The sequence below is a fragment of the Scleropages formosus genome, chromosome 14 (genome assembly GCF_900964775.1).
Source record: "Scleropages formosus chromosome 14, fSclFor1.1, whole genome shotgun sequence".
Lineage (NCBI taxonomy): Eukaryota > Metazoa > Chordata > Actinopteri > Osteoglossiformes > Osteoglossidae > Scleropages > Scleropages formosus.
Genome location: NC_041819.1, coordinates 10,706,976 through 10,732,404, shown reverse-complemented (window position 1 = coordinate 10,732,404; position 25,429 = coordinate 10,706,976). Strand labels below are relative to the sequence as shown.

At 39.7% G+C, this 25,429-nt stretch overlaps 1 protein-coding gene across 1 annotated transcript in view; it reads right to left on the bottom strand.

The window, feature by feature from the left end:
* The window catches only part of LOC108920479 (interleukin-1 receptor accessory protein-like 1), a 238,701-nt gene that overhangs the window by 98,254 nt on the left and 115,018 nt on the right, over positions 1-25,429 (bottom strand). Inside the window, exons 4-5 of the mRNA XM_029258069.1 lie at positions 20,314-20,500; positions 19,016-19,169 (exon numbers count right to left, since the gene is read on the bottom strand). Coding sequence (XP_029113902.1) covers positions 19,016-19,169; positions 20,314-20,500 — 341 coding nt within the window. The remainder of the gene's footprint in view (positions 1-19,015; positions 19,170-20,313; positions 20,501-25,429) is intronic.

The following is a 25,429-nucleotide window of genomic DNA, read 5'->3' as shown; positions in this document are numbered from 1 at the left end:
GATTTCTTTCACAACAGAATCGCATAAACACACAATGCACACAAATCTGAACAAATGAAAGCAGGTAGAAGTGGATTCAGTAAATCCACATAATAAATTCAATACCCACAGTAACTCCTAAGGGTCACAGAAAAGCTGATCTGATCAGTTCCCAAAGGGGAAGATGTTCTCTGCTTGTTCTGTTTATTGAAGCTTTAAGAGGTTGTCATGTTACCAACTAAATCATGGCCACTGAAAACCACAAATCAACTTGCAACTGCAACTTCAAATAGCTAAGGCTACTGAGATGCCCAACGACAGGCTGTGCAAGTGCAAAACTGCAAAGAGCTATTATTCTATCCTGAAAGCGGATATTGAGAAAAGGGCATTTTCCCCTCCATGCTGTTTCCAGTCAAGAAACAACCACTGCAGCTATTCATAAATAAATCACGGTAGATGAAACCAAAAAACACACCCTAAGCCATAATTTTGTATTCACTCTTAACTTTACACCACAAACCTCTTTTTCCTAGTGAGAGAACCTGTCAAAACAACAGAGTTGAAGAGACACACAATCACCTGGTACCACTGGTGCCACTACTGAGCCAGGTTGTTGGGAAGGAAGTGTCGATGGCATGATTCTCTTCATTAGCGGGGGAGTGCTCGGGTTTGAGCACCAGAATAAGTGACTCAGAGTGGTTATAAGAGCAGCATGCTGGTTGACGGCTCATCTGCCTGTCTGACTCACACAGGCTCTGCGGAGTGAAGTTATCACTGCTCTGATCCGGCAGAAAATGTAGCAGCGATCAATAAACTTAGTCAGCAGTCCAGTCATACACGTTTCGCACTAAGGCTGAAGCCTATTAAGGCCTTGAAGTTTTGCAGCCTCATAACACAACTGTAGACATGATAGCTGGCTTTTTAAAAGCTTGGTGAAGAGTGCCTGCTGCTCCTGACTCACAAAAGGCCCTCACCCTTTCATCCTTGGCTGTTCTTTGCCTGATACTTACCCGTTTGTGTTTCTACGTGCTTGTGGACATCCCTTGGACAATAAACTATTCTGAGTTATATCTGATCTATTAATTCAGATGGCGATTCTATCCAAAGCGATTTACAGCATTAACTTTGCATACTAAGCTACTAACAATAATTCATCCATTTATATAAAAAGGTCACCTTTAGTGGAGCAATTCAGCGTAAGTAACTTGCTCAGTAATAACAAAGTAAGAGGAGGCATTCAAACCTAACCAAGTCTATTGGAAAGCCAGTGCCTTAACTACTACGCTATCTGTTGGCCTCAAGGGAAATGGGAAGCATTTCACAGACACAGAAAACATTTCAGGCATATTTACTGTGAAAAGTATGATGAAATGTTTTTTAATGAGAAGAGAGATGATAATTAGCGTGAAACAATGGGCCATCGCGGCATCAAGCGTGTTTGGTGAGGCATTAAAGGAGGGTCTGTGCTCTGCTGCTTGCAGACGAAAGGAGAGACCTTGTCTCGTCTCACTGCCTGGCCACGTGACAGACGCAGCACTCCTCTCAAGCTGCTGCCCTCTCCCCTATGCCCAGTTCAGGACGCAGATGACTACTCCACAAGTGATGCCCCTTCATCTCGCCAGCCCCCATTGTCCTGGCCAGCGGCCAGTCACTAACAGCACTGCTATGTTACCATGGATGAGTGTCAAGGTCTGCAATGCAGACACCCCCTATCTCACAAAGGGAATGCATTCGTTAACAACATTCATAGCGTCACCTCAGCACATGGGTAGAAACACACACACAATAAACAACTCAGGGAACTCAAACCCAAAGCTTTTCTGCAGTGTGGTTCCATAACTGAGGGGTTGTCAGTGGATTTAACTGGGGTCTGGGTTTAAGGGTAGGAAAAATGGTTTTTTATCTAGGAGGAATAAAGAAAAAAGGGATAATGACATTGTAGAATCAGAATAGTCTCCTCTGACCCGAGTTCTTCTTTCATCTTTTCTAAATGTATGGTACAATTTTAACACTTCTCTCATGATGGTAAATGTTTCTTTGAAGTCTCTTCTTGCCTCACACCCATTCTGTTGGGTGGCCTGCCCCTGCCCACAGGATGCATGGCTGCCATGGCACCCACTTATTTTGTCAAAGGCAAATTCACAAACCTGCTGCCCACATGGCACTTGAACAAGGGCACCGTTTCAGAGCCCCATCCGCTCAGTGCTGCACTTCACCTGGAACGGATATGTGGGTGGAGTCTGAATAATGAGGCCCGTTTTGTAATCAATAAGCTGAGGGCTTCCTTTTCCTTCTCTCAATGATCAAAGGACGCCACACTATCTCTCACTGTACCTCCACAGACTACCTATTCTTGACATCTTCTCTTAATTGAAATTCAATGACTTTTTGCCCTAACTAGCACTGCTTTGATTTAAACATGCTGAGCCACTGATTCCTATATGCTGGTTTTACCATAAAAATTGTACAGTATGTTAGCATTTAAAAGGTGCAAGCCAAAAAAAAAATGTATTTGCTTTATTATTAATAACCATTACTTAGACTATGCCTTTATTCAACCTAGTCTCATTCTAGATTTCTAGGTACAAACTATAAAACACATCAAGGTGCTCCACTGCCACTCCCTCTCATATAATTTGTATGCTGTACCCCAGGGAGCCACGGGTGGTTTAGATGGAGCCATTACCTTGTTCCAAAGGACTCAGGTTCAAATCCCACCTCCTGCTGTACAACCCCTGTGCAAGGTACTTACATTACATTTATTCATTTATCAGATGCATTTCTCAAAAGCGAATAGAAAAACAATACAAAAAGTGCATTACACCAACAGGAGGAAAGGTTTAGATCCAGACATGTGATTCCTGAGTACAGTCAATACTTACCCAGCTCCAATAAAAAATACCCAACTGTATAAATGGATAAATAATTGTAAGTGAAAGCTGAAAGATGATTTGGAAAAAAGTGTTTGGTAAATGAATAAATGTAAATGTATTCTGATAGGGGTGGTGCAGTGGGTTGGACCTGGTCCTGCTCTTCAGTGGATCTGGGGTTCGAGTCCCGCTTGGGGTGCCTTGCGGCGGACTGGTGTTCCGTCCTGGGTGTGTCCCCTCCTCTTCCAGCCTTATGCCCTGTGTTACTGGGTAGGCTCTGGTTCCCCATGACCCTGTATGGGCCAAGTGGTTCTGAAAATGTGTGTGTGTGTGTGTGTGTGTGTGTGTGTGTGTGTGTGTGTGTATTCTGATACCATATTACAGCATTGCCAGTGCCCTGATGCTTCCCATATGTTGATGCTGGCCAGCAGAGGGCACAGTACAGGGCAAAGTACGGTACTGTAAGGAGGCCAGGCACATGTATGCTTCTTAAAGCTTTAGATCTCAAGTATGGACAGAGTAAGATAATAGCATAACCAACATTGCCTACAAAAGTAAAAAGTCTCGCTGGTTTTTTCTTAACAGTTGCACTGTTTTATGGGGGGTATAGCTGTGGCTATGGATTTTTAAAAACGAGAAGAATAATCATTGAATTTGAGTTTTCAAGGGGGACATAGGGAATTTGTGTGAAATCGTAGGGTTACAACGAGCTTCTTATTAACATGCCAGTGAACCAAACTGAAGGCTGTAAGATCTCAAATCCGAACAAGAGGCAACAGAACAATTGGGTCTACAAATCATACGCGCAAAAAGTAAAACATTCATTTCACAGCAATGCATGACGAATGCAATTGGAAAATGAATTGCGTGTCTTCCTCACATTTCATTGTTTTTGTATCAACATTCATGCAAGGTTGGGAAGATTGTGTCAACGGAAACAAAGGGCGGCACGAAGATGAAACAAATTTGTGCCGATTGATGTAGTGGAGACGGATTCTGCCCGATCATCCGAGCGTGTCCCCGGAAAATAAAGGGGCCAGACAATGCATCTGTCATCCAAACTGCACAGCATACATTACCATACTTCAGTAAACCTCACTTTGCAGAGAGCCACATTAATCCTCCATTTACCCCTTGCTTTCCCTCCAAGGAGTTTTAAATGTGTCCATCTGATTCCACGATTCACACCGTACCTCATGTTTCCCAGCGCTCATTTCCTTCTGCACACTGTATTACCTGTGAATATCGCCTAAAGGCCGTTTAGTGCCACAGGTGACTCAGTCTGCACTTTTAGAAGAGAAGTACCGACACCTTCGTCTCCCCTGCTGCACAAAATGAGTTCTGCAGGTCCTTAGCGATCTCTCTCCCATTTACTATGTTTACCATTTCCTCACATTCACAGCACGCTGTTACTAATTAGACGCTAAGCTGGCAAGGCATGAATTAGGTGGTGACATGTAAGGGTGATTAGTGATCCCAGATGTATGAGGTTCTGCACATGCGTGTTGACTGCGCTGAACGAACAGACAGAAGCAGTGAAGAGGCGGGCAGGCATGGAGAGGAGTTTATATAAACCAAACTGTAGAAACCCCAAGTGTGAAATGTTACACTGCATGTCTTAAGTGCCGCTGCACATCTACAGCATGTGGAAGTCCGGGTAGGGTACTGAACAGATGACCCAAAAACTGGAGTGTTGCTCTTGCTTGATGGAGTGTACTCACATTTGCACTATTTTTGCATTATCATTAATATTTTTTATTGTATTATTCACTACATGGTACTAATTTATTGCTTGTATTTTTCTATCCCATTATATATATTCCGCCTGCTGAAAAAGTTTCACTTAGTAGGGTTGGTTGCAGGAGACCCTGGATGGTCTTTGTTTTAGGTATAAGACGTAGGGTGGAAGGGATTTTTGGGGTGTATAAAATGACAGAGAAGAGTCATGCAAGCACGTCTGTCTGTGATGGATAACATCCGGTAAGATCCTGCAGAAGTGTAATAAACCATTTTTAAGCTTTATTGTGAATTGAAGAACTGTGAATTGTCTGCAAATCACCAGTTCCAGCAGCTGTGCCCAAAAACCGTGGACTGCTTAAACACTCAGACAGAGCAATAAACAACCTTCCCAACCTTATTAAAAATTAATGGCTTTCAGAAATGACCATATACTGATTTAATACACTAAATACTCATGCTGCATATAGTTCTTCAGCAGTAGGTGCTTGCTTTTCAAATTTGGCAGGGCTTGGTAACAGCTGAAAGCAATGTACGGAGAGGAGCAGTACATAAATTGTTCCTTTTCAAAGGCAATTTCCATTCTAAGTCCAATGCAGTCTCCTTCAGCAACAAAGAATGGTGTCAAAGAGGAAAGAAAAAGATCCAGAATAAGTCCTGAGGAAAAACTGAACATTTTTCTGCACACGTCGACCTGCAGGAGGTGTCACAGCGATGTCACCATGAGAACAGAAGGTTACATGTGCTCTGATTCAGCACAGGAGTGGCAACATGGTCTGTGGTCTGCACTTAAGTCTAGAATGCAAATGGATTGAATCCAGCAAGGGTTCCTGCTGTTGTACCCTCAAGCCCAGTGCAAAAACTGACCAGCTTTGGTAAATACCCACTGGAGTCAAAATTAGAACTCAGATTGTCGCTGAAGGGAAACCCCCACGGAAGTGAGCCGGGTCCTTCAGTCACACACAAGCAGCAAATATAAATTTGTTGAAAGCTTGCAATTAGATCAGATTTATGAAACCATCAGACACAGGGGAGAAGAGTAATGTAGCTCAAAGGAAAATGCAGAATAAGACAAATAGCGGGAAACCTTAGGAAAAGCGATTGATCTCAGGAGGTAGTTTTAGAAGGCGACACAACGAACAAAGCAAAGTCGCAGCGTGACATAATTATCTCCAGACTGCAGCCTTAACATGTTTGCTGTTATTGACGTAATATGTCTTTCCTTGGTATATGAGTGTAATAAAAATCAATTAATTTAATTGAGTTCCAAACGCTATGAGCAACGCTCATAAGCAGGATATTGATTGCCACCCTTTGTATGCTGACTGCCCTTCAATAATCCCGAAAAGAGTGAACCCCAGTCCTGAAGCCCCATTGAACACAGCAAAACCCGATGTAAAACATTACCAATTCATATGACAGGTCTACATTCATCTTGCGAAAAATATCTATGCTATCATAATAACTAGCTGACACAGGATGAAGTATTGCCCTTATCCATAATGACGTGAAATGAAAATGTTTAAATGTGGTTTGGCGAATGATTTTCCACTCAAAAATCAACAAAAATATTAACAATAGCAAATACACAGACTTTCTGTTGAATGTAGCTGAAAATCAAGTGATTCTGCATTACAATTTAGAAAAAACAAATGGTTGTTTTAAACAACTTTTCATGCAGTTTTTGAATCACTGCTGTTATTCTGAAAAGCAACATTTTTTGAGCTCAATACGACAGCCATGACTACAGTCTACTGTAATATCTGTTCAGTAAAAACTACAGATCAGAGCATCTGTTAAAAATATTGATAGCAGAAAGTATGGTGAAAGAGATTTTGAAGATTTTGTGCGGATTGTAACTTGTCTCACTAGTAAGAGATGCTGTTTTGCCTTAAATAACCTTCTTTTTTTTTTTTTGCTGTGTAGGATACACAAAGCAATATAACTTCCATAAATATTCTTCTTCTCTCCTGAGAAACTTTGTGATTTGGGAAAAGGTAACAACAGTAGGGCGAGATGCTTCGTCCTTACATGCTTTCTCCTACTTTAATGGTAACAGAAAAGTAAGCATCAGTTATACTTTTCATGGAAACATTACTATAGCTTACTGTACTAAGTAAGGACACTGAGGCCTGTCATAAATTATTGCAGAACTAAAAATTTTTATATAAACCTAGTGTGGAACTTTAACTTGTCCAGAAAATCCAACAATTTATCTCTTGCAAGCTTTTTCAGCTTTGACTGGACACATTTCTGAAGGAGCGCATACCAAGCACAACCAGCAGATGAGCCATGAAGGACATTTCCTTCTGTAATCAAAGATAGACATTATAAATAGAAATCCATCTGTGTATATTGTAATTGCATAAAAGTCTGACAGCTTGACAATGGGGATACATGAAGCGTCATTAAAAAGTCAAATAAAATACAATGATGGAGGTCACAAAAATGGTTAAAGATATGGAGTTGAAATGTAACAGTTTCGATTTCGAGTCTTTTAATAAAAGCATCAGCTAAACAACAAAGTAATGATAATCACAGGAAGATCACCAGCAGGTCAACTCAATGAAAACCTTGAGTAAATTTAATTTCAGTGGGGTTGCTCTTAAAAAATTACTACATCCACAATATTCCAATCAGAATAAAATAAAGCTATGTATATATATATATATATATATATATATATATAGACACACATATATGTACTCTGCAATGGACTGGTGTCCCATCCAGGGTATACCCCAACCCCTCCCAGCCTTGCGCCAAATGCTTCCAGAATAGACTCCGGATCACCGCCACCCTGCTCAAGACAGAAATGGTTATTGAAACTGGATAGGAATACAGACCTAAAATACAGTCACCAGGACATAGTATGAAATAAGAGTTCAACACTATCTTTTGTTCTTCTCTCATAAGGAAGGGCGTGGAACAGACATAATTAAGACTCATTCACATACAGGTGAGGGTAAAGATGACACCAATGCCGGGTGACATTAATTATACCTGTCAGTGAGATGATTTCTCACCCAGCAGCACAGAGAAAAGGTTTTTTTTTTTTTCTTTGCAGGCATTGGCCAATTACAGCGCAACAGGCAGAGGTCAGAGGGAAAGTATTAATACTCGTGTTTGAGGAAGTCCGCAACATGGTCACTTAATTTGCAAGCCCTGTTCTAGTCGAAAGAGCATGCAGATGTCAGCTTTCAGATGAGTTCATTCTCATTACAGGAGCAGCTCAGGACTGTATTCAAAGAACATGTCTGGTGTCTACCATTTTTCTCCCATTATCCTTGAGAGCTGGTCCAGTGCAAGGCTGGGGTGATTTGGAGCCTTCCACAGAAATACAGGGTGCAGTGCAGGGTACTGGATGAGATACCAATCTATCACAAGGCAATTCACCCACGCAAACACACAAAGGGCAATTTGGAGGCATCACTTCATCCAAAACATATTTTTGGACTGTGGGAAGAAATGGTAGCACACAGAGGAAACCCTTACACACACAGGCAGAACACACAAATTCCATCTAGAGCGAGTTGGATTCGAATCCACACCCAAATGGACAGCCAGAACTACCCACCATGCCAATATTGCATCAACCTTTAAATCTAAATGGAAGGTCCTTGGCAATAATCACAGAGCTGCTTGCTTCCGAAAGCGTGCGCATGCACACGCACGCAAACGGACAGCCATTTTGGAAAATGATTTCAGGTGAACGAGCCCAAAGAAACAGCATAAATTCAGCATAACGGCGCACAAAAAGGGGAACTCCATGTTGGGAAGGAATGACTAAATAAGAACGTAAGAAACATCGTTTCACATTAAAATATGCCATATTACAAGAGAAGCCTATCTCGGTGTACACAACAGTCAGTGAATGATGAATGGAATGTTTTCTCCAGTCTTGAGGGGGGGAAAAAAACATGATTAGAGCACATTCAGAATGGGACACATCTATCATTGTTCTCAACTGTAAGGACATGAGAAAAGTCCATGTAATGGATGGTCACAAAGACTCGAATCTGAGCAGTGGCAGCACAAAAGCAGCATTATAGCACAATGCAGAAAAAAGGAGCATACAGGGGCAATGTGAGAGAAATAAATAACACTAAGTAGTAGGGATTATGCTTCTCCTGAGACAGTGTTTGTGATTCCGAATAGGGTATTGATATGTTGCCACTGTCGATAAAACGAACTCCTGCGTTCATTTGGCCTCAGCGCTGCTTTGTTAAAACCAGAACCTCATACCTGGGACACATTAATTTACACTGGTTTTTTATTATTGTCAGCCCTCAGAGCTGCTCTCAGTTCCGCAACAGTAGTTCTGTTGCACTCAATAAGTGATGAGTTGAAGATTATATATTTTGTCTACCAGGAATTCCTTATTCCTTTTACTGAAACAAAACAGCTGTGGTGCTATAAACTGTGGTTAAAGTGCTCTAAATACTAAATCTATACGAGGTATAAGAGCTTGTTCATGAGCACTCAAAATGATCAGTTTCCAATCGACTCAGTGTAAATTTATTGATTTATTCATTTAATTACCTACCAACTTAAGGAAAATTTATAAAGAAAATTAAAATGGAAAAAATCAAAATTCCAAAGAATCTGTATAATTTCGTAGCACAGGGATTACAGCAAATACTCTGTCAAATGGAATAAGGGTAATCTTAAAACTGTTGTATAGAGGATGTTAAAACAAAGACCTCACTTGAGAACTGAATTATGATTGCGATTTTACTCTATTAAGAAAATCTTCAATTTTTTCTCAACTTTAAAACCATAATAAAACTGAATAGGAAAACAGTGTAGGATTGATTGTTGACAAAGCAATCTCTGTCAGGCAGACACATGGCGTTGATTTCAGTTCAGTTAATTTAATATGAATACTGGGCCAATTTCTTCCAAAAAAAAAAAAAAAAAAACTGTGACTTGGAATAACTGAGCATTTTAGAACAGGCTGAGTGAGATTAATTTAATTAAACAATCTTTCAATCTTTTACCACACTGTAGTCCGAAGATACACCAAGTCAAAGAGTTTGGAGTTATTGCACTTGTTAGCTCTGTAAACAATTTTATAATCTTACTGCTTTTAATTCCACTTCACTACACAGTTAAATACTCCACCTTTGCCACCGACATTTCTTACACTTTTATTGCAAACAATATGACAAATATGGTGGACCCTTAAAAATGTGATAATGTATGGCATTTGTTCAGATGTGCAGTGTTGAGATTGTCATGAAGCCTCATAACAGTCGGATGTAAGAAACCAGACAGTATTTATGACACATAAATGTAATTGTTAACATGTCAATTTTGACTGGAACACAACCCAAAGGGTTAAACACATACTTGTGCAGTGGCGTATACAGTATATGCCTGAGGCATGAAGTTAGACAAAAGCCGTGGAACGCAAATTGGCCCTGTGATACGTCCACCAAGGCTATCAGATTTTGTTCTCCAGTGACCACTCCTCTTAAGCGATGAAAACTGACTCTAAACTTGATGAGGGAATCATGTCTCTTGCAAGCAGCTTGCATGACCCAACAAGAAAAAAATTACCATCAGGCTCAGTATCGTTCAACTGAGGTTTAGATCCCACTCTGAGATAAACACAGGCAGCTGCAGCTGCACACAAATGCACGCATGCACACACAGGTACACACACATGCACATCCTTGGTTTATATCACAGCTATCACTCCATGCACATGAATTCCCTCATCACAACCCTTTACATGCATATGTACAGTTTGTCTCTCATTTTCTCCCAGAAAACCCAGGAGAAATAAAGAAACTAATTATCTCTGAATAATGCTCAGTTTAAATAAAAAGATCTATGAAAAACTGCATATATAATATATTGATCTTCATGTGGGCAAAGCTTAGCAGTTCTTCTAAAGAAAGGCTGCGTGGGTAGTTTCCACCAAACCTTGCCCCTGACCCACTCATATGATACAACAGAGCAATCATAGACACACACCCACATGAACACACATGCAGACACACACAAAAACCAAACATGGCCTTTAAATTCCCCAGACTCCCTCTTTCTAGTGGATTTGGACAAGCAAATTATACAGTATCTATTAAAAGTACAATTAGCCATTACCATCACTCTGCACTCTTCATATGCTAATGAGTTTGCATCAGAGGCACAAGGAATGGCTTTCCTAATGGGCAGACAGATACAACACCGATACAGGCTCGGGAGTTGCTAAGCAGAGCATGAAAACAAAATAAAAAAGGAAATGTTTATTTGTATAACAACGACAAAAAACATTTTGGTGTCTGGCAGACCAGCTGAATGAGTGCATAATTGTGGACCTACATACTATAGAAAGAAATATATTTACCATTTTCAATGCTGTGCCTTGACTGTTGACCATTCCTTTACCTTAACCCTAACCCCAATCAAGTTCAACAATGTGTCTAACACACAAGATTTCATAAGACAACTGAGTAATATATATGTCAGAAAGGTATCGCCTCTGTATACAAACGAAAGCTGAGTGGCACCTACAAGTGACCATTTTATCCTTCACTTCTGCTTATCTCAGTTTCAGCAAGTCTGTATCTGACATGCATCTACAGTAGATACAGTAGATACCAAGCAGCCGTAGATACAAAGGATAATAATGACCTACAAAATCACTGCAAAGGTTAAGGCATTTAAATTAAAGTTTTGTACATGGCATAGAACATGCTAAACACACATCTGACCAAACTGAATTTCTTAATATTTAATATCATGTAATTTATTCAGGGGGGTGCAGTGGCGCAGCAGGTTTGGCTGGTTCCTACTCTCTGGTGGGTCTGAGGTTTGAGTCCCGCTTGGGGTGCCCTGTGATGGACTGGCATCCTGTCCTGAGTGTGTCCCCTCCCCCCTCCAGCCTTTCACCCTGTGTTGCTGGGTTAGGCTCCGGCTTGCCATGACCCTGCTCGGGACAAGCGGCTTCAGCCAATGTGTATGTAATTTATTCACTTTTTATAACTGCTACAAGTGCAAACAAAGGCCTGAATATGCTTTTCACCTGGATTAAGAAGTAGACTGTACTACAGTAGTAGCTGGAGATGCAGACCTGACAGTGGCTGCTTGTGCCTGCATTGGAATGACTTCTTACACAATCCGGAACGTGGCTCTAAGTGGTCTGCTGAGACTGTCTGTCTGTGTCTCAGCCATATCTAAATAAAGATAAATTCCTCTAGAGCAGTAGCCTGACACTGTGCAAAGGGGGACATGTCTTCATACTCAGCATATATCTCTCATACCTCACTCATCAAGATGACACAAGCGTGTGGCTGTGTGGGCAGGATCTTGTGTAATGTCTTGTGTACGTGTGTATATGTGTGTGGGCATGCACACTGACGCGTGGCCATGTGTACAAATGAAGTAGCTCAATACACTTTTCAGCCTCGTTAAGATGAGTTTGTCCTAGTGCATATTCTCAGGCATATGTGGACTTGTGAACATGTGCATTTGCACTCATGCATGCTCCTCATAATTTGCTTGTGTTTCGATGTGCACATGCATATTTTTCAGTGTCTTCCCAGGATTTTCTGCAGTTAGAGCCCATAAATGAAAGACATATGCCCTCCATGTGGGAAAAGCAGGTGATATCAAACTGTGCTTTATTATATCCATTCTCCACACCTGTGAGGTTTGTCTGTCTCCAGCTGTGGTGTTTCAGATGAGGTTCAACCTCCTGGCATTTGTGTAAATATCCAAGTAGAGATTAGCATGTGTATTATTTCCTAGCACAAGGCTCAGTGAGGATTTAAAACAGAATGGGAGCCAGTTTGCATTTCAAAACAAGCCGTGTTTCTCAAGTTTCCAATGGCTTACGGTGTGTGAATGAGAGACAAAAACCCACCAGTTTCTTTTCTTAGCAACAAAGTCCCTGGTCTCAGTCGTGTAAAAACCCCCAAAAAGTATTTACAAGAAGCAAACCGTAAAGGGACACATTACATGCTGAGCATGATACTAGATTGTGTGGATCATTGGTTCTCGTCCCTGGTTTGATAGTTTAGAGAAGACATCTGGAACAAAAATTGAGTTTATGTTATCATTTGAAATTAGAGCTACTTTGTTTGGCTGCAAAATAGATTAATTTCTATATTAATTTGTATAATACCTACTGTATATTAATTTCTTAAAATGAAGTACCCCTGAGTAACTTACTCTGGAATACTTTAGCAAAAAATATGCAGTAGTATAAAGATATGGGCATCACAGTGGCACAGCAGGCAGTCTCATTGTCTTACAGTGCCACGGCTGTTTGGGTGTAGGTTCAAATCCAGCTCCGAGTCTGGAGTTTGGATGTTCTCTCTGTGTCTCGGTGGGTTTCCTCCAATTGTGTGCATGTGTGGTTGTCCTGTGATGAACTCCAAAGTGTACCCCTCCCAGTATGCTCCAGTCATACCAGGATAGACTTGGAATCCTTGTGACCCCAACCAGGACAAATGATTAACAAAAGGGAATGAGTATATAAGGGTTAAACCTCTAAATACCTTTGGATTTACATGTATTCATTTAACAGATGCTTTTCTCTAAAGCAATACACCTCAGAGAAAATACAATTTGTGTATTACATTAGGAGTAGGATTAGGATTTAAACATAACAGTAGCAAAAAATCAAAACTGACCACTTTATTATTCATTTTAAAGGAAAAAGTTATATATATAGAAAAAAAAAAAACATTATCACTGATTCTTTGACAGGTATTTGCTAAATAACACAAATTTGGTTTAATACAATTAAATTTAGTTTCATCAAGTCTTTAGCTGATATGTTTAGTACTGTTTAAATTCTGCAATGAATTCAATCAACAGTTCAGTCAAGCACAATTAATTAAGAGCTTAGCTGGAACAAAAACCCACATACTGGTGGGTTTGCCAGGACCATGGCTGAGAAGTATAAATTGTCTCCTTTTGGGTGATGGTGCATTGCAATACACTGCACTCACAAAGTAAACTTAAGTGGGGTCAACTACTCATTAACAACAGGGTATTGAAATGACCTGTTCATTGCCAAAAAAAAAAATGCCAAAAATGCATGCGGTGCCTGGCTGTTAAACTGCTCACAGCATTTGAGGGCATGGGAAGAAAAATATTTGTTCTTCCTTTTCACCATCTTCAAGAAAAAAGACCTGAGTCATCTCAGCAGGTAGGCTACGAATCCCGGAATGAGAAGAACAGGCTAAGTAGGGAAACCACAGTCTATGTCATAGATGCCCATGCATATCAAACTTTGATTTTCCATAAATTTGATTTTCTTTTTTTTTTTACATTAAATCTGGATCTGATTATTAATGCAAAGTAAATTTAATGTAAGATTTGCATTGCTGTTGAGTCAAAGAGAGACGGAAAATGGAAAAGCATTTCTTCAGGCATTTGACAGTGGTGCAAGGGCTTTTTACAAATGTCTATAGTCAATGCTTTGAAAATAAATTGAATTAGATTACATCTATTGATACTCTAGCCTGAGGAAATTCATTCAGCAAGAAAGCTGACAAACTCAAAAGAGCCAACTGGATTAATAACACACAGGAGAAGCCAACGGGAGAACTAGCACACATCTGGTTTGAGAGACGATTTTATTGAAAGGACAACAAAACAGTTTCCCTCTCACTTTAAATGCAGTAAAAATGACTTTAGGTCACTGTGAGTAGGACTGTTTGAGAAAGTGAATTTACTTCTGGACATCTTGGCTCTGATGTTAGAAGTGTTGCTGACAGAAGACAGAACTCCCTGTGTCGAGACTAAAAAATAAAAAAAAAAAAACTGAAAAGTACGAATGTAATACAAGATGATTTTCTCCATCTTAATTTGAGTTTGCAAAGATGACTGCAATACTAGGTACTTTATGATTGCACAGCACTAATGGCAAAAAAGGAATGTGTATTTTTTTCCAGGCAAGCTAAACTGTATGTGGCCAAAATCATCAGCTATGCATCAACTGAACTTAAACTTAAGTGAAACACTCCATGTTGAACCAAAATTGACCTGGCTGCCAGACCAGGTTTTCAGGTATTTAACAAAGCATTTTAATATGCCATACCATCCAGTGAGGCATAAATGCATTGCAAAAAGTTTTGTTTCAGTAGTTCTGTGGAGACAGTCTATGGGCCAAACGTGGATGTACCCAGATATTACGCGCTGACACACACCACTGCCCACTTACTCTCCAGGTGGACTCATTTGACCCACCTTATCAGGTACAATTTTTCAGAATTACAGCATCGGTTGCAAATTTTCCGTATGTCCGAAGCAAAATTTCCATGAGAAAACGTAATGACTGTAGTGAAGTCACATACACACACACATTTTCAGAACCGCGTGTCCCAGACGGGGTCGCAGGGAACCGGAGCCTACCCGGTAACACAGGGCGTAAAGCCGGAGGAGGAGGGGGACACACCCAGGACGGGACGCCAGTCTGTCGCAAGGCACCCCAAGCGGGACCCGAACCCCAGACCCACCGGAGAGCAGGACTGTGGCCCAACCTATGTAGTGAAGTCATCTCAGATTATTAGCTATGAGTCATAGTTGTTCTAGTAAGCCACAAAAACTGATCACTGCAAAACCACACACACACACACACACACACATTTTCAGAACCGCTTGTCCCATACAGGGTCACAGGGAACCGGAGCCTACCCGGCAACACAGGGCGTAAGGCCGGAGGGGGAAGGGGACACACCCAGGACGGGACGCCAGTCCGCCGCAAGGCACCCCAAGCGGGACTCGAACCCCAGACCCACCGGAGAGCAGGACTGTGGCTCAACCCACTGCGCCACCGCACCCCCTTTTACTGCAAAACCAGTAACGTAAAATACACTGGCCGACATGGATTCGATGGCTCCTCCTTGGATTTTGAGCAATGTCACAAAAAATTTCAGTAAAAATCACTTTATTCATACTACAGTGTCATATATCTGCCATCTTGCAATCCTCCAAAGGTCACTCAGAAAAGGAGAGACTAAATAACAGGGTTTCACTAATAAAAAACAACACTGCAATGAAACTGAAATGGAGTGTGGCACAGAACTAATTAAAAATTCAGATTAATTTACACTAATATATGTTACTTACTAGTTACTGCGGAAGATGAGATAATTAAATTTAACATGCTTTAAAGGCAGAAACTGAAGAAATTGAAGCTGACCTTTTCGTTCACTCTTCCTTCATAACAACAGGAAAAATTAAAAACTCAAGTACGCTCTTATCTCTTGACAGCAGTCTAGCCAGTAAAAGAGGAGATTAATTATCTGGTATCAGATTTCACTAGTGTCTTCCCTTCTGCTGGAATGCAACATAAATACATTTGCATGCTAAACATAATGTATGGAAACTATATAATGTGTACAATGACATGTGTTTATCATTATAAACATATAGTTTTCATATGTTGTCTTTATATAGATATCTAGATATAGATATAGGTATAGATAAAATATTTGAACACTTACATTCTTGTAAAAATATTGAAACAAACTTACAAAATCTAAATCTTAAATCTTAAACATAACATAAATAAATGATTATTTACACACCTGATTCTACTTCCAGACTTGGTTTAATCAATGCAACTTGGAGTTCACTTATTTTTGCACCTGCAGTACTATTGTTTTTCTACCACACACATGATTCCCCCTAAAGCACCATATGGAATTGTTTATTTCACACCTATTATTCAGATGAAAAAACTGCTTCTTTTTAAATGATTTGTGGTAAAATGGACACAGGGGGTTCACATATTTTCAAGCAGCACTGTATGTGCTACAGTAAATTTGCTGTTGTATTCATTCCCCAATCCTTGCAGCTAATTACTTATGTCAAACCAAACACTTATTACATGACATGATGTCATATAACTTTATTTGAATATACATTTACGTAGTCTGAATTTGTCACTGCTTAAAATTTTTCTTCCTGTGTACAATGTATTCCCTTATTCTCTACTCCTGCTTTCACCTGTTATACGGTATTAGAGTTCTACCTGAGAAAACAGCAATGTGCTGATATAATCAACCCTTCCATAAAGGCAACCTTCCTCCTTGAGAAATGTCATCTCATAATATTGTGTTAAACAAATTAAATTTATTTCTTGATAGATATTGTGAGGTTTAAATGTTTTACCCTATAGAGAAGCATGCAAAAGCATAGTTACTTATTAGTTTATCATCTTTGTGAAAACTTTAAAAGAACATCTAATTCCATAAAAGTTGTACAGATATTATCACTAACAGAATATTGCTAGTTTTACTCTCTTTTATCGTGCAAAAATCAGTAGAGAAATTTGCATAGAAATCGTGCTTTCTCCAGTGACTGCCAGGTCCATTTAGGAATATATCAAACAAAAACAAGCTTCTATTTCTGTTTACGTTTACATCTAGACACAAATTAAGTGTATACATTTGGAGGGTGGGGGGTGTGGTGGCACAGTGGGCTTGGGCTGTGTCTGCTCCTTGGTGGGCCTGGGGTTCAAGTCCCCCCTTGGGTGCCCTGCGATGGACTGGCGTCCTGTCCTGGGTGTGTCCCCTACACCGGGTTAGGCTCCAGTTTGCCACGACCCTGCTTGGGATAAGCGGCTTCAGACAGTGTGTGTGTGTGTGTGTGTGTGTGATTTGGGGATATTAATAATATGTTCATGTTTATGGTTCAAATACCAACTGCAATTGTCTATCTCATTTTCCAGAATAAATACTCAAAATAAGAAAAATTCCAGGGGAATATAGAAATGACATGATGAAGAACATGACTGATTGTTGAAATTGGCCTTTAATAAAATTTGGCACAGTTTTAAGAGTATAATAAATCACAATCAAATAGCTGTAAAATATGAATAGTACATTTTCCCCCTGAACTTCATCTGTGGTTGTGGCTGAAGCATTGCAAATCCAGCTGTCTTGCAATGTCCCCTAATAATATCATTTCCCTTGGTTAAAAAAAAGAAAAAACAAAAAAGAAAAAATGGTGTGAATTTAAGTCTGGTAAAAACAGTTTGCAATGTTTAAGGAAAACAGATTAACAAAATGTATGTCTGGTTGTGTACAAAACAGCACTGCATGGTTGTAGATATTTATACCCAGGAGGGGTAGGCAGCCAGTTGGCATCAGACCCCCAGAGGTTTTTCTCCTGTACCAGCCTTAAGAGTTTTATTTAATCTCTTCTCTTGCCATCTGGCATTCAAACAACACTCAGAAATAAATCGAATTGAACTAAGTCGTGGGAAACAAAACGTCCACTAGACACTGGGTATGTGCTATAAAACAGTGCAGCCTGTCTGACAAATAACATATATGGCATAGCATAAGCTTCACGTGATTGGCATGATGTCTTCACACCTCAGTTTCAGGAATGACTGGTGCAGGAAACTAGCATGCTTTGAGTTGGGTTTCATCTCAGTAGTGATGGCCTGCCTGCTTTTAATTTCATTCTCATGGAATTGGAGCATTTTGCAGCAATGGCAAAAGCTCCCATGAACTCAGCATGAGAACGTATTTTGCTGCACATTCAGCACGACAAAAAACAGTGCGACTGAAAGCACTAAATTTGACTGCTAAACAGCAGAGTTGTGTGACCCAAATATTCAAAGACTTGAATTTGTCAGGATAGGTTTTTAAAGGTCAACCCTGGAAATTTAAACAATATTTACCAACAAAAAGTCCTGAAGACAATATGATCAAATACATTCTTGTAATGCAGTCAATGTTCTTATTCTCAAAGGGACAGAAGCACCTTCACCTGAACATGTACTGCCATTCCTAGCTGCAATGAAAACATTCAGTTCTAAAAAGTCTTTCAAGGCACAATCCAACATTTACTGGCTTAGCAGATGCTTTTCTCCAAAGCGACTTACAACAAACACTATATAGTGTTACTAGCCCACACACCTTATTCACCATGGTGACTTACACTGCTAGATACACTACTTACAATGAGTTGCTCATCCATACACCAGTGGAACACACTCCCTCTGTGACACTCACACACTATGGGGAAGCTGAACAGCATGTCTTTGGACTATGGGAGGAAACCCATGCAGACTCGGGGAGGACATGCAAACTCCACACAGACTGAGCAGGGCTCAAACCCACGTTCTCTCGCACCACCCAGGCACTGTTAGACAGCAGCACTACTTGTTGTGCCACCCCCGGAATTGTCAAGCTATTACAATCAATCCTAGCATTTTAAGATAATATAAGACTACGGACGTAATAAATTTGTATAAGCAGATAGATCATAAACTGCAAATCAATGAGCACAACATAACTTAATGTGTGAGTTCATAACTATTACATTCAATGTGACCAAAGCTTCAAAGAAGGTCTAGCAGCGACAGAACTAAATATTGTCTCACCGTGACCTTTATCACGCACCACAATATAGACCATGCCAGGAACACTACCTTCCAGTCTCTTTCTTACCTGTGACTGTCAGTTCTGTGGTTCTTCGGACCACAAATGCCCCAAACTGTAATTCACATGTGTAATTTCCAATATCCTCTTCGCTAACTTCTTGGATGGAGAGGGTTTCCCATCTTCTCTCAGTACTCTGCCTCCATTGCTTCGGCTTACATTCCTTTCACAGAAAACAAATTCATAGAGTTAGAGAGCCATAGAAAAGAATACATTTTTTATTCACGGAATTTCATTGACTAACTGAATGATTACTGAAGCATGCAATAAATCTCAATTAATGTGTGACAACAAGCTGTAACAATCTGAAATGTTATGAACTATGGCTGTAAAGACATGCTTTTCTTCCAAAGAGGGTTTTTATTAGATAGTTTATGAACTCAGAGTGGGAATCATGAAAAAATTTAGATGTTTCCTCCCACCATGCTCCTGGCTCTCTCTTGATAGAGACTGGAGCTCTATAAGGTTTGGTTCCACCTGTGCCCCTGGTAGCAGGATTCAATAAACTCGAGGACCTCAGCCATTATCCCTTTTTTAATTTAATTCACCAAGAAAGAGGAGAACAACTGTGGCCATCTAATCCCACCCTGATCTACTTTAGATGAGTTGCCCTCGGCTCCTATCACCTCCCTCCCTCACCCACCACATGCTTGTCAGGGACTTGGTCTCACATTGCAGTGCTGTGTGGGCAAAAATGTAATGCTTGGGTGAAACTGGGTAAGCTCACATTTTTTATATGTATTCAGAGAATTGGTAAAACTTTCTGAGGTTTCTGAAGAGCAACATTATCTCTTTGGTTTGTGCATCATATGGGGAATTATCCTATTTCTAAATGATCACACTATACCTTTAACACCTTCAAGCTGATGCAATATTGGACAGATAATTTTGGAGGTAGTTCTATATTGTTAAACAATGTATATACAGTGAAGCTAAAGTATTTTTCTGATTATCGTATTCAGTTCGTTAAGATGAGCACAAAACAACTTAATGTGTGAGTTCATAACTATTACATTCAATGTGACCCAAGCTCCAAGTTCCACTTTAAAAAGTTCTATGTATTGCAAAATAAAAGCAGCAAGACATCTAACTTTAAAAAAGTGCTAAATCCAGCATATGAAAATAAATGTTTCTTGAGATAATACTCTTTATGCTTGTGGTGAGTCACTGATTGGTTTTTGCCCATCGTGTTATTAAGGGTGCATATTCACTGAAGGCATGAGCTTAGGCGGAGCACTGCAATGACGGGAATGAAATAAGGATAGGGACCCTATATTAAGGAGATGGCAATAGCAGAGGTCTCTCACCTTGTACCATACAATCCCCGGATCCTTCCCAGGCTGCACATAGTCCTCAATGTCTGGACATGTGATGTCTTTGCTTTTACTCAGTTCTGCTTTCTCCAGGTACCTCATTTTTGAATTGTAGCAGAGATCAGTGTCATTCTCTGCCACAGTTAAGGACATGGACACCTTCATACAGTATGTGGAATTCCTGCAAACCCAAAAGACCCAATTAATGAAATTTGCAAATGAGGACAATGTAAGTGTTGTAAGATCAGAATACTCATATGCCAAAAACATACTGTGATACAATCATCATAGGACAGAGGAATTACAGCTGTGAAAACAATGTTAAAAATTAACATATATTGTATTTAAACTTTTTATTTTTATTTTTGGGGAGCTCGGTGGCACAGCAGGCTTAGCTGGGTCCTGCTCTCTGTTGGGTCTGGGGTTTGAGTCCCGCTTGGGGTGCCTTGTGACGGACTGGCGTCCCATCCTAGGTGTGTCCCCTCCCCGTTCCAGCCTTGCACCCTGTGTTGCTGGTTTAGGCTCCTGTTTGCGGTGACCCTGCTTGGGCTAAGTGGTTTCAACCAGTGTTTGTGTGTGTGTGTGTGTGTGTGTGTAGGACTTTATTTTTTTGCTTTATATTGCATTCTAACTAACTCATTCAGTTTTCATAAGAACTTTTGCTCTCACCGGTCTTTCACTAGGCAGTCACGCATGCTTCCCCCATTCACACACTGCAGGCTGTTTAGAGCAGCCGATTCACCTTAGCTTTGTGTCTTGACTGCAGGAATAAACCCGAGTTCCTGGAGGGAACTCACGCAAACATGAGGAGAACATGAAAAGTCCACACAGAATGATCTGGATACAAACCTGTGCCATACAGCCCAAGCGCTGTGAAGGTGGCAGTATTACCCATGAACTGCCATGCCAGCCGATATTACATTCTATTTACATTTGCATTCAGAATAATTGATGGCAGTAGTAAAGAAATAGTTTCAAGTAGAACATAAGCACAGTACAAAGCAGTGTGCCAAAAAGTACCTGAAAAAGTGAAAGTAAAATATACAAATAAATAAAACTAACTGACAAAGAGCTGGGACAAACATCACACTTACAAAGACATTTTGTAAGGACACAGCTCCTGTTCACTATGAATATGAAACTGCTGATGACCAGTCAAACACATCACCTTAGACTCGATTAAATATGCAACCTACTGCTTGGCACAGATTTCAATATAAATAACATTCAAATGATGGTACAAGGTTCGAATCTTTAAGCAAACATGAATTGTAAATGTTTATTTATAGTTAAATAAATAGTTATAAATAAATATAAATAGTATAGTTGAATTGTAAATGCTTATTTCTAGTTAAAATAAGTATGACCACTTTCTGACTGAAAAAAGTATTTGTCACATGGAGTGTGGGATTCTGAAAATGTACCCACCATCACCAGGATGGCCTTCTGATTTCTCTTTGCAGAAGCAAAGGAAAGGTTAAAATTCAGTATGTTAGTCAAATGTGACTAAGACTGAGCTGTTTCCATGTCAACAACAACCGTTCTGCCTGTTTGCCTATTCACATACTTCTAAAATGTGAATACACATGGATTTATTTGTTCATTTATTTATTTAATCATTTTGGTGATGCTTTTATGAAAAGCGATTGTGTCCATTTATGCAGGGGAATATTATACTACAGCTATTCAGGTTTAGCACCTTGTTAAAGTGCACTATAGTTTGATACGTACTGGAACTAGACTTAAGCACTACCCCAGGTGCTGGCCTTCAATCTCAACATGCATTCAAGGAGCACCAGCAGGCCATTGTTTTATAAAAATACAGACAACAGGATATATAGTTCTAAATGGGTGAAAGTCTCAACTTGCTACCTTCATTTATTAATATTAATTTAAAATTGCCTGGACAGTAAGAATGCATTTAAATAAGTAGTCTAATGTGGATGGAAACTTGCTTTATTGCTTTGAAATTAGTTTGGAACAAACAACAGATAAAGAGGGACCTCATAATATACGTTTGATTAACAAACAACGCAACACCCCTTTATACAAAAACGATCATATGTGTAATTGTATTTTGTCACTATATTTTCAAAAATATATTAAGATCTTCCCATTTTAGATGTAACAAGAAAGAGTAATGCAATGTTGCTGTGCTACTTCATCAATAAAAAAAGGACCTGTGCTGCAAACCGTTGTTTTGCAGTGTTCCAGAGAGGCCATTTGCAAATCTAAATGTATAGTCTTGAGATGAACTGAAAGTAAAAGACTAACAGACTAAAAAAAGTCTAACTGTATGACAAAGAAATTACCCCAGTTCCACATTAATGATGCTGCTTATTATGTTGCAATACGTGCCTATTGTGTTCTATTGTATGTTGATTTTAGGCCACTTTGCACTGGAGTGTGAGCAATATAAATTAACAGAACTAAAGAATAATGTATTTACAGGACCTTGACCATTATGTATGCACAAAGGATTATAGAGAAAGACAGATGAAACACAGTGGAGGGATATTTTGACAAACAATATAGTATTTATCCCCTGACATCTCCACTTAACCACACATACACACACATTGTCTGAAACCGCTTGTCCCAAGCGGGGTTGCAACAAAACAGAGCTTAACCTGACAAAACAGGAGGGGGAGGGGACACACCAAGGATGGGACGCCACTCCATCACAAGGCACTCCAGACTCGCATCCCAGACTCGAACCCCAGACCCACTGGAGAAGAGGACCTAATCAAACCTGCCACTGCATCCCCCGCTCCACTTAACCAAGCCCTGCTTGTTTTTTGCACCACTGGAAACATATGAAGACTTGCCTTGCCTCTCCTCAAACATCTAGCTGCACATGAGAACAGGATAAATCCCAGAGATGAGCCTGGTTATTGCCAATTATCCACCGCAAAGACTCGGGTAATAGGAGGAAAACGTAATGATAATTGGGGTGTAATGAAGATGGACAAAGGTAAAAAGTTTACCCCAGAGAACATGTATTGATCCTTTTGTTTCCATGCATTATGCATACATCATGAAAGTTATCAGAACATGATTGGTCGAAAGTGAGAATCAAATAAAAATCAAAACTGAGAAAAAAGGCAAATGGAGCACATTTATGTAGATGGAATTTGTTACTGTGTAAATTTAAAAGGGCATTTTTACATGCATTATCTACTTAACTGCACAGATGTGTATTAATGGGTTTTAACAACAGTTTTATTAGCTGTCAAGTGTTTTTAGCACTGCTTAGACCTACTTTGCAGCAGATAAAAACTTTGTGAAATTTTTTTCACATTAGTCAGCCCAAACAAACAAATATTACAAGAACAAAATTCAGTTGCAACGTTTTCTTCCCAGACGAGTCTATGGAACCACTCACCACGGTGGTATGTCACATCAAGTAGAAATTTATCATGTTATTATTGACCTAGCAATTATTTTTGCAGAGCTTCAGCAAAGCTGGATCACAGATTATTATAAATGGAGTAAGAACTGAGACCTGGAGACAGTTTGTGAGGGGCCCTGTAGGTAAGTATAAGAAAGGTAAATCTGTGTCAGCAAAAAATAAAAAAAAAAAAAATCAATAAATAAAAACAAAGCCTAATGAATAAGCTTTTCTTGCCTATTGTAATATGTAGCCCAGTATAAAGAAAGAATATACACTGTTTCTAAGCAAACTGAAGTGACTGGTCCAGAAAGAATAAGGAGGGAGGCTAACTGAGAAGTGTGACCATTACATCACAGTCACAGAGCTCTGCAATTAAATGCAGAATTGTGGGCAGCAACCAACCACAAACAATAACACGAATGTTCTGCTGAAAAGCTTATAGTGTCAGAATGGTCCACTTTAACCAAACACCCACTGATGGACAGCTCACATACCAAGATTAAGAATGAGTTTAGAAAATATGTATGCAAATGTGAAATGATGTGCAGATTATAGCAGACAGCTTCTACCAGATGGACACCTGTGCAAATGAGATCCTGTGAGTCCTGTCCCTTTCAAATATTCTGGGCAGAGAAGATAAGCGCATCCTTCAGGGTTTTGGGATTGTTTCAGTTGCATTTGATTGGTCAACACTTCATTTCGCTGTGCAATTTAAATATACACTAGCTTTCAAAAGTTTGGAATCACAGAGAAATTTTTCTGTTTTTGAAAAAACAGATACTTTTTTTATCAGCATACCATTAAACATATTTGAAAATTTAGCCAAGACATCATTATTAATGTTGCCTATGACTATTCTTGCTTGAAATGAGTTATAATTTATCATTCACATATGACTCCGAAGCCCATGTTTCAGCAACCATACCTCTAGTGTTCTAATGGTAAACTGTAATGGTAATGTTCCTAGAACAAACATTGTAATTGTGTTAGATGGGCTGTTATTCTCTTCAAAAAAGCGAATACATTGTTTTCCCTTGGGTTCCTGGGTAATGGCATTCCTAAACTTCATTTCTGGGTTAAAAAAAAATGGCCAAAACGAAACAACTTTCTCAAGAAATGTGTCAGTCTATTGCTGTTTTGCGAAGTAAAGGTTATTCCATGTGTCCGATGGCCAAAAATCCCGAAGATTTCGTATAAAGTTGTCCGCTACTCTCTTAAGAGAAGAGGGCAAACTGGATCTTACCACTGGGAATTTCTGTGTGTTTCAAAACTTTTGAACACTACTGTACATGGTTCTTTCTAGCACCAAAAGTATGTAAAATGATGTAGTGAAAAGTAACGGAGGCATGGCAACAAGCTGCCTCTTGTTGGGAAAGAGCGTGGGAGCCAGGCAAGGGGCAGCTACTCCAAAGACAGTGGAGGACCACTAAGGGCATGAGTTGATGTGCTGAATTTCTTTTATCTCATGATGATTGTTTCATGACCCACTGTAGTTGTGGGTGTACTTTGTTTTTTACCCGTGATGTGTTCACAATCTCGACAAAGTTAGCTGTTTTTCGTGAGGAATATCTGCATTCCCAGAAACTCTGCTCTGTGTTTAGCACCACACAACTTTTATCACTCCTAATATTTCATAAATTAGTAATAACTCACCAAATGAGTTATATAATTTTCTCAATATTATTCTTAGTTTGATCAAATGCTTTCAAATAATCT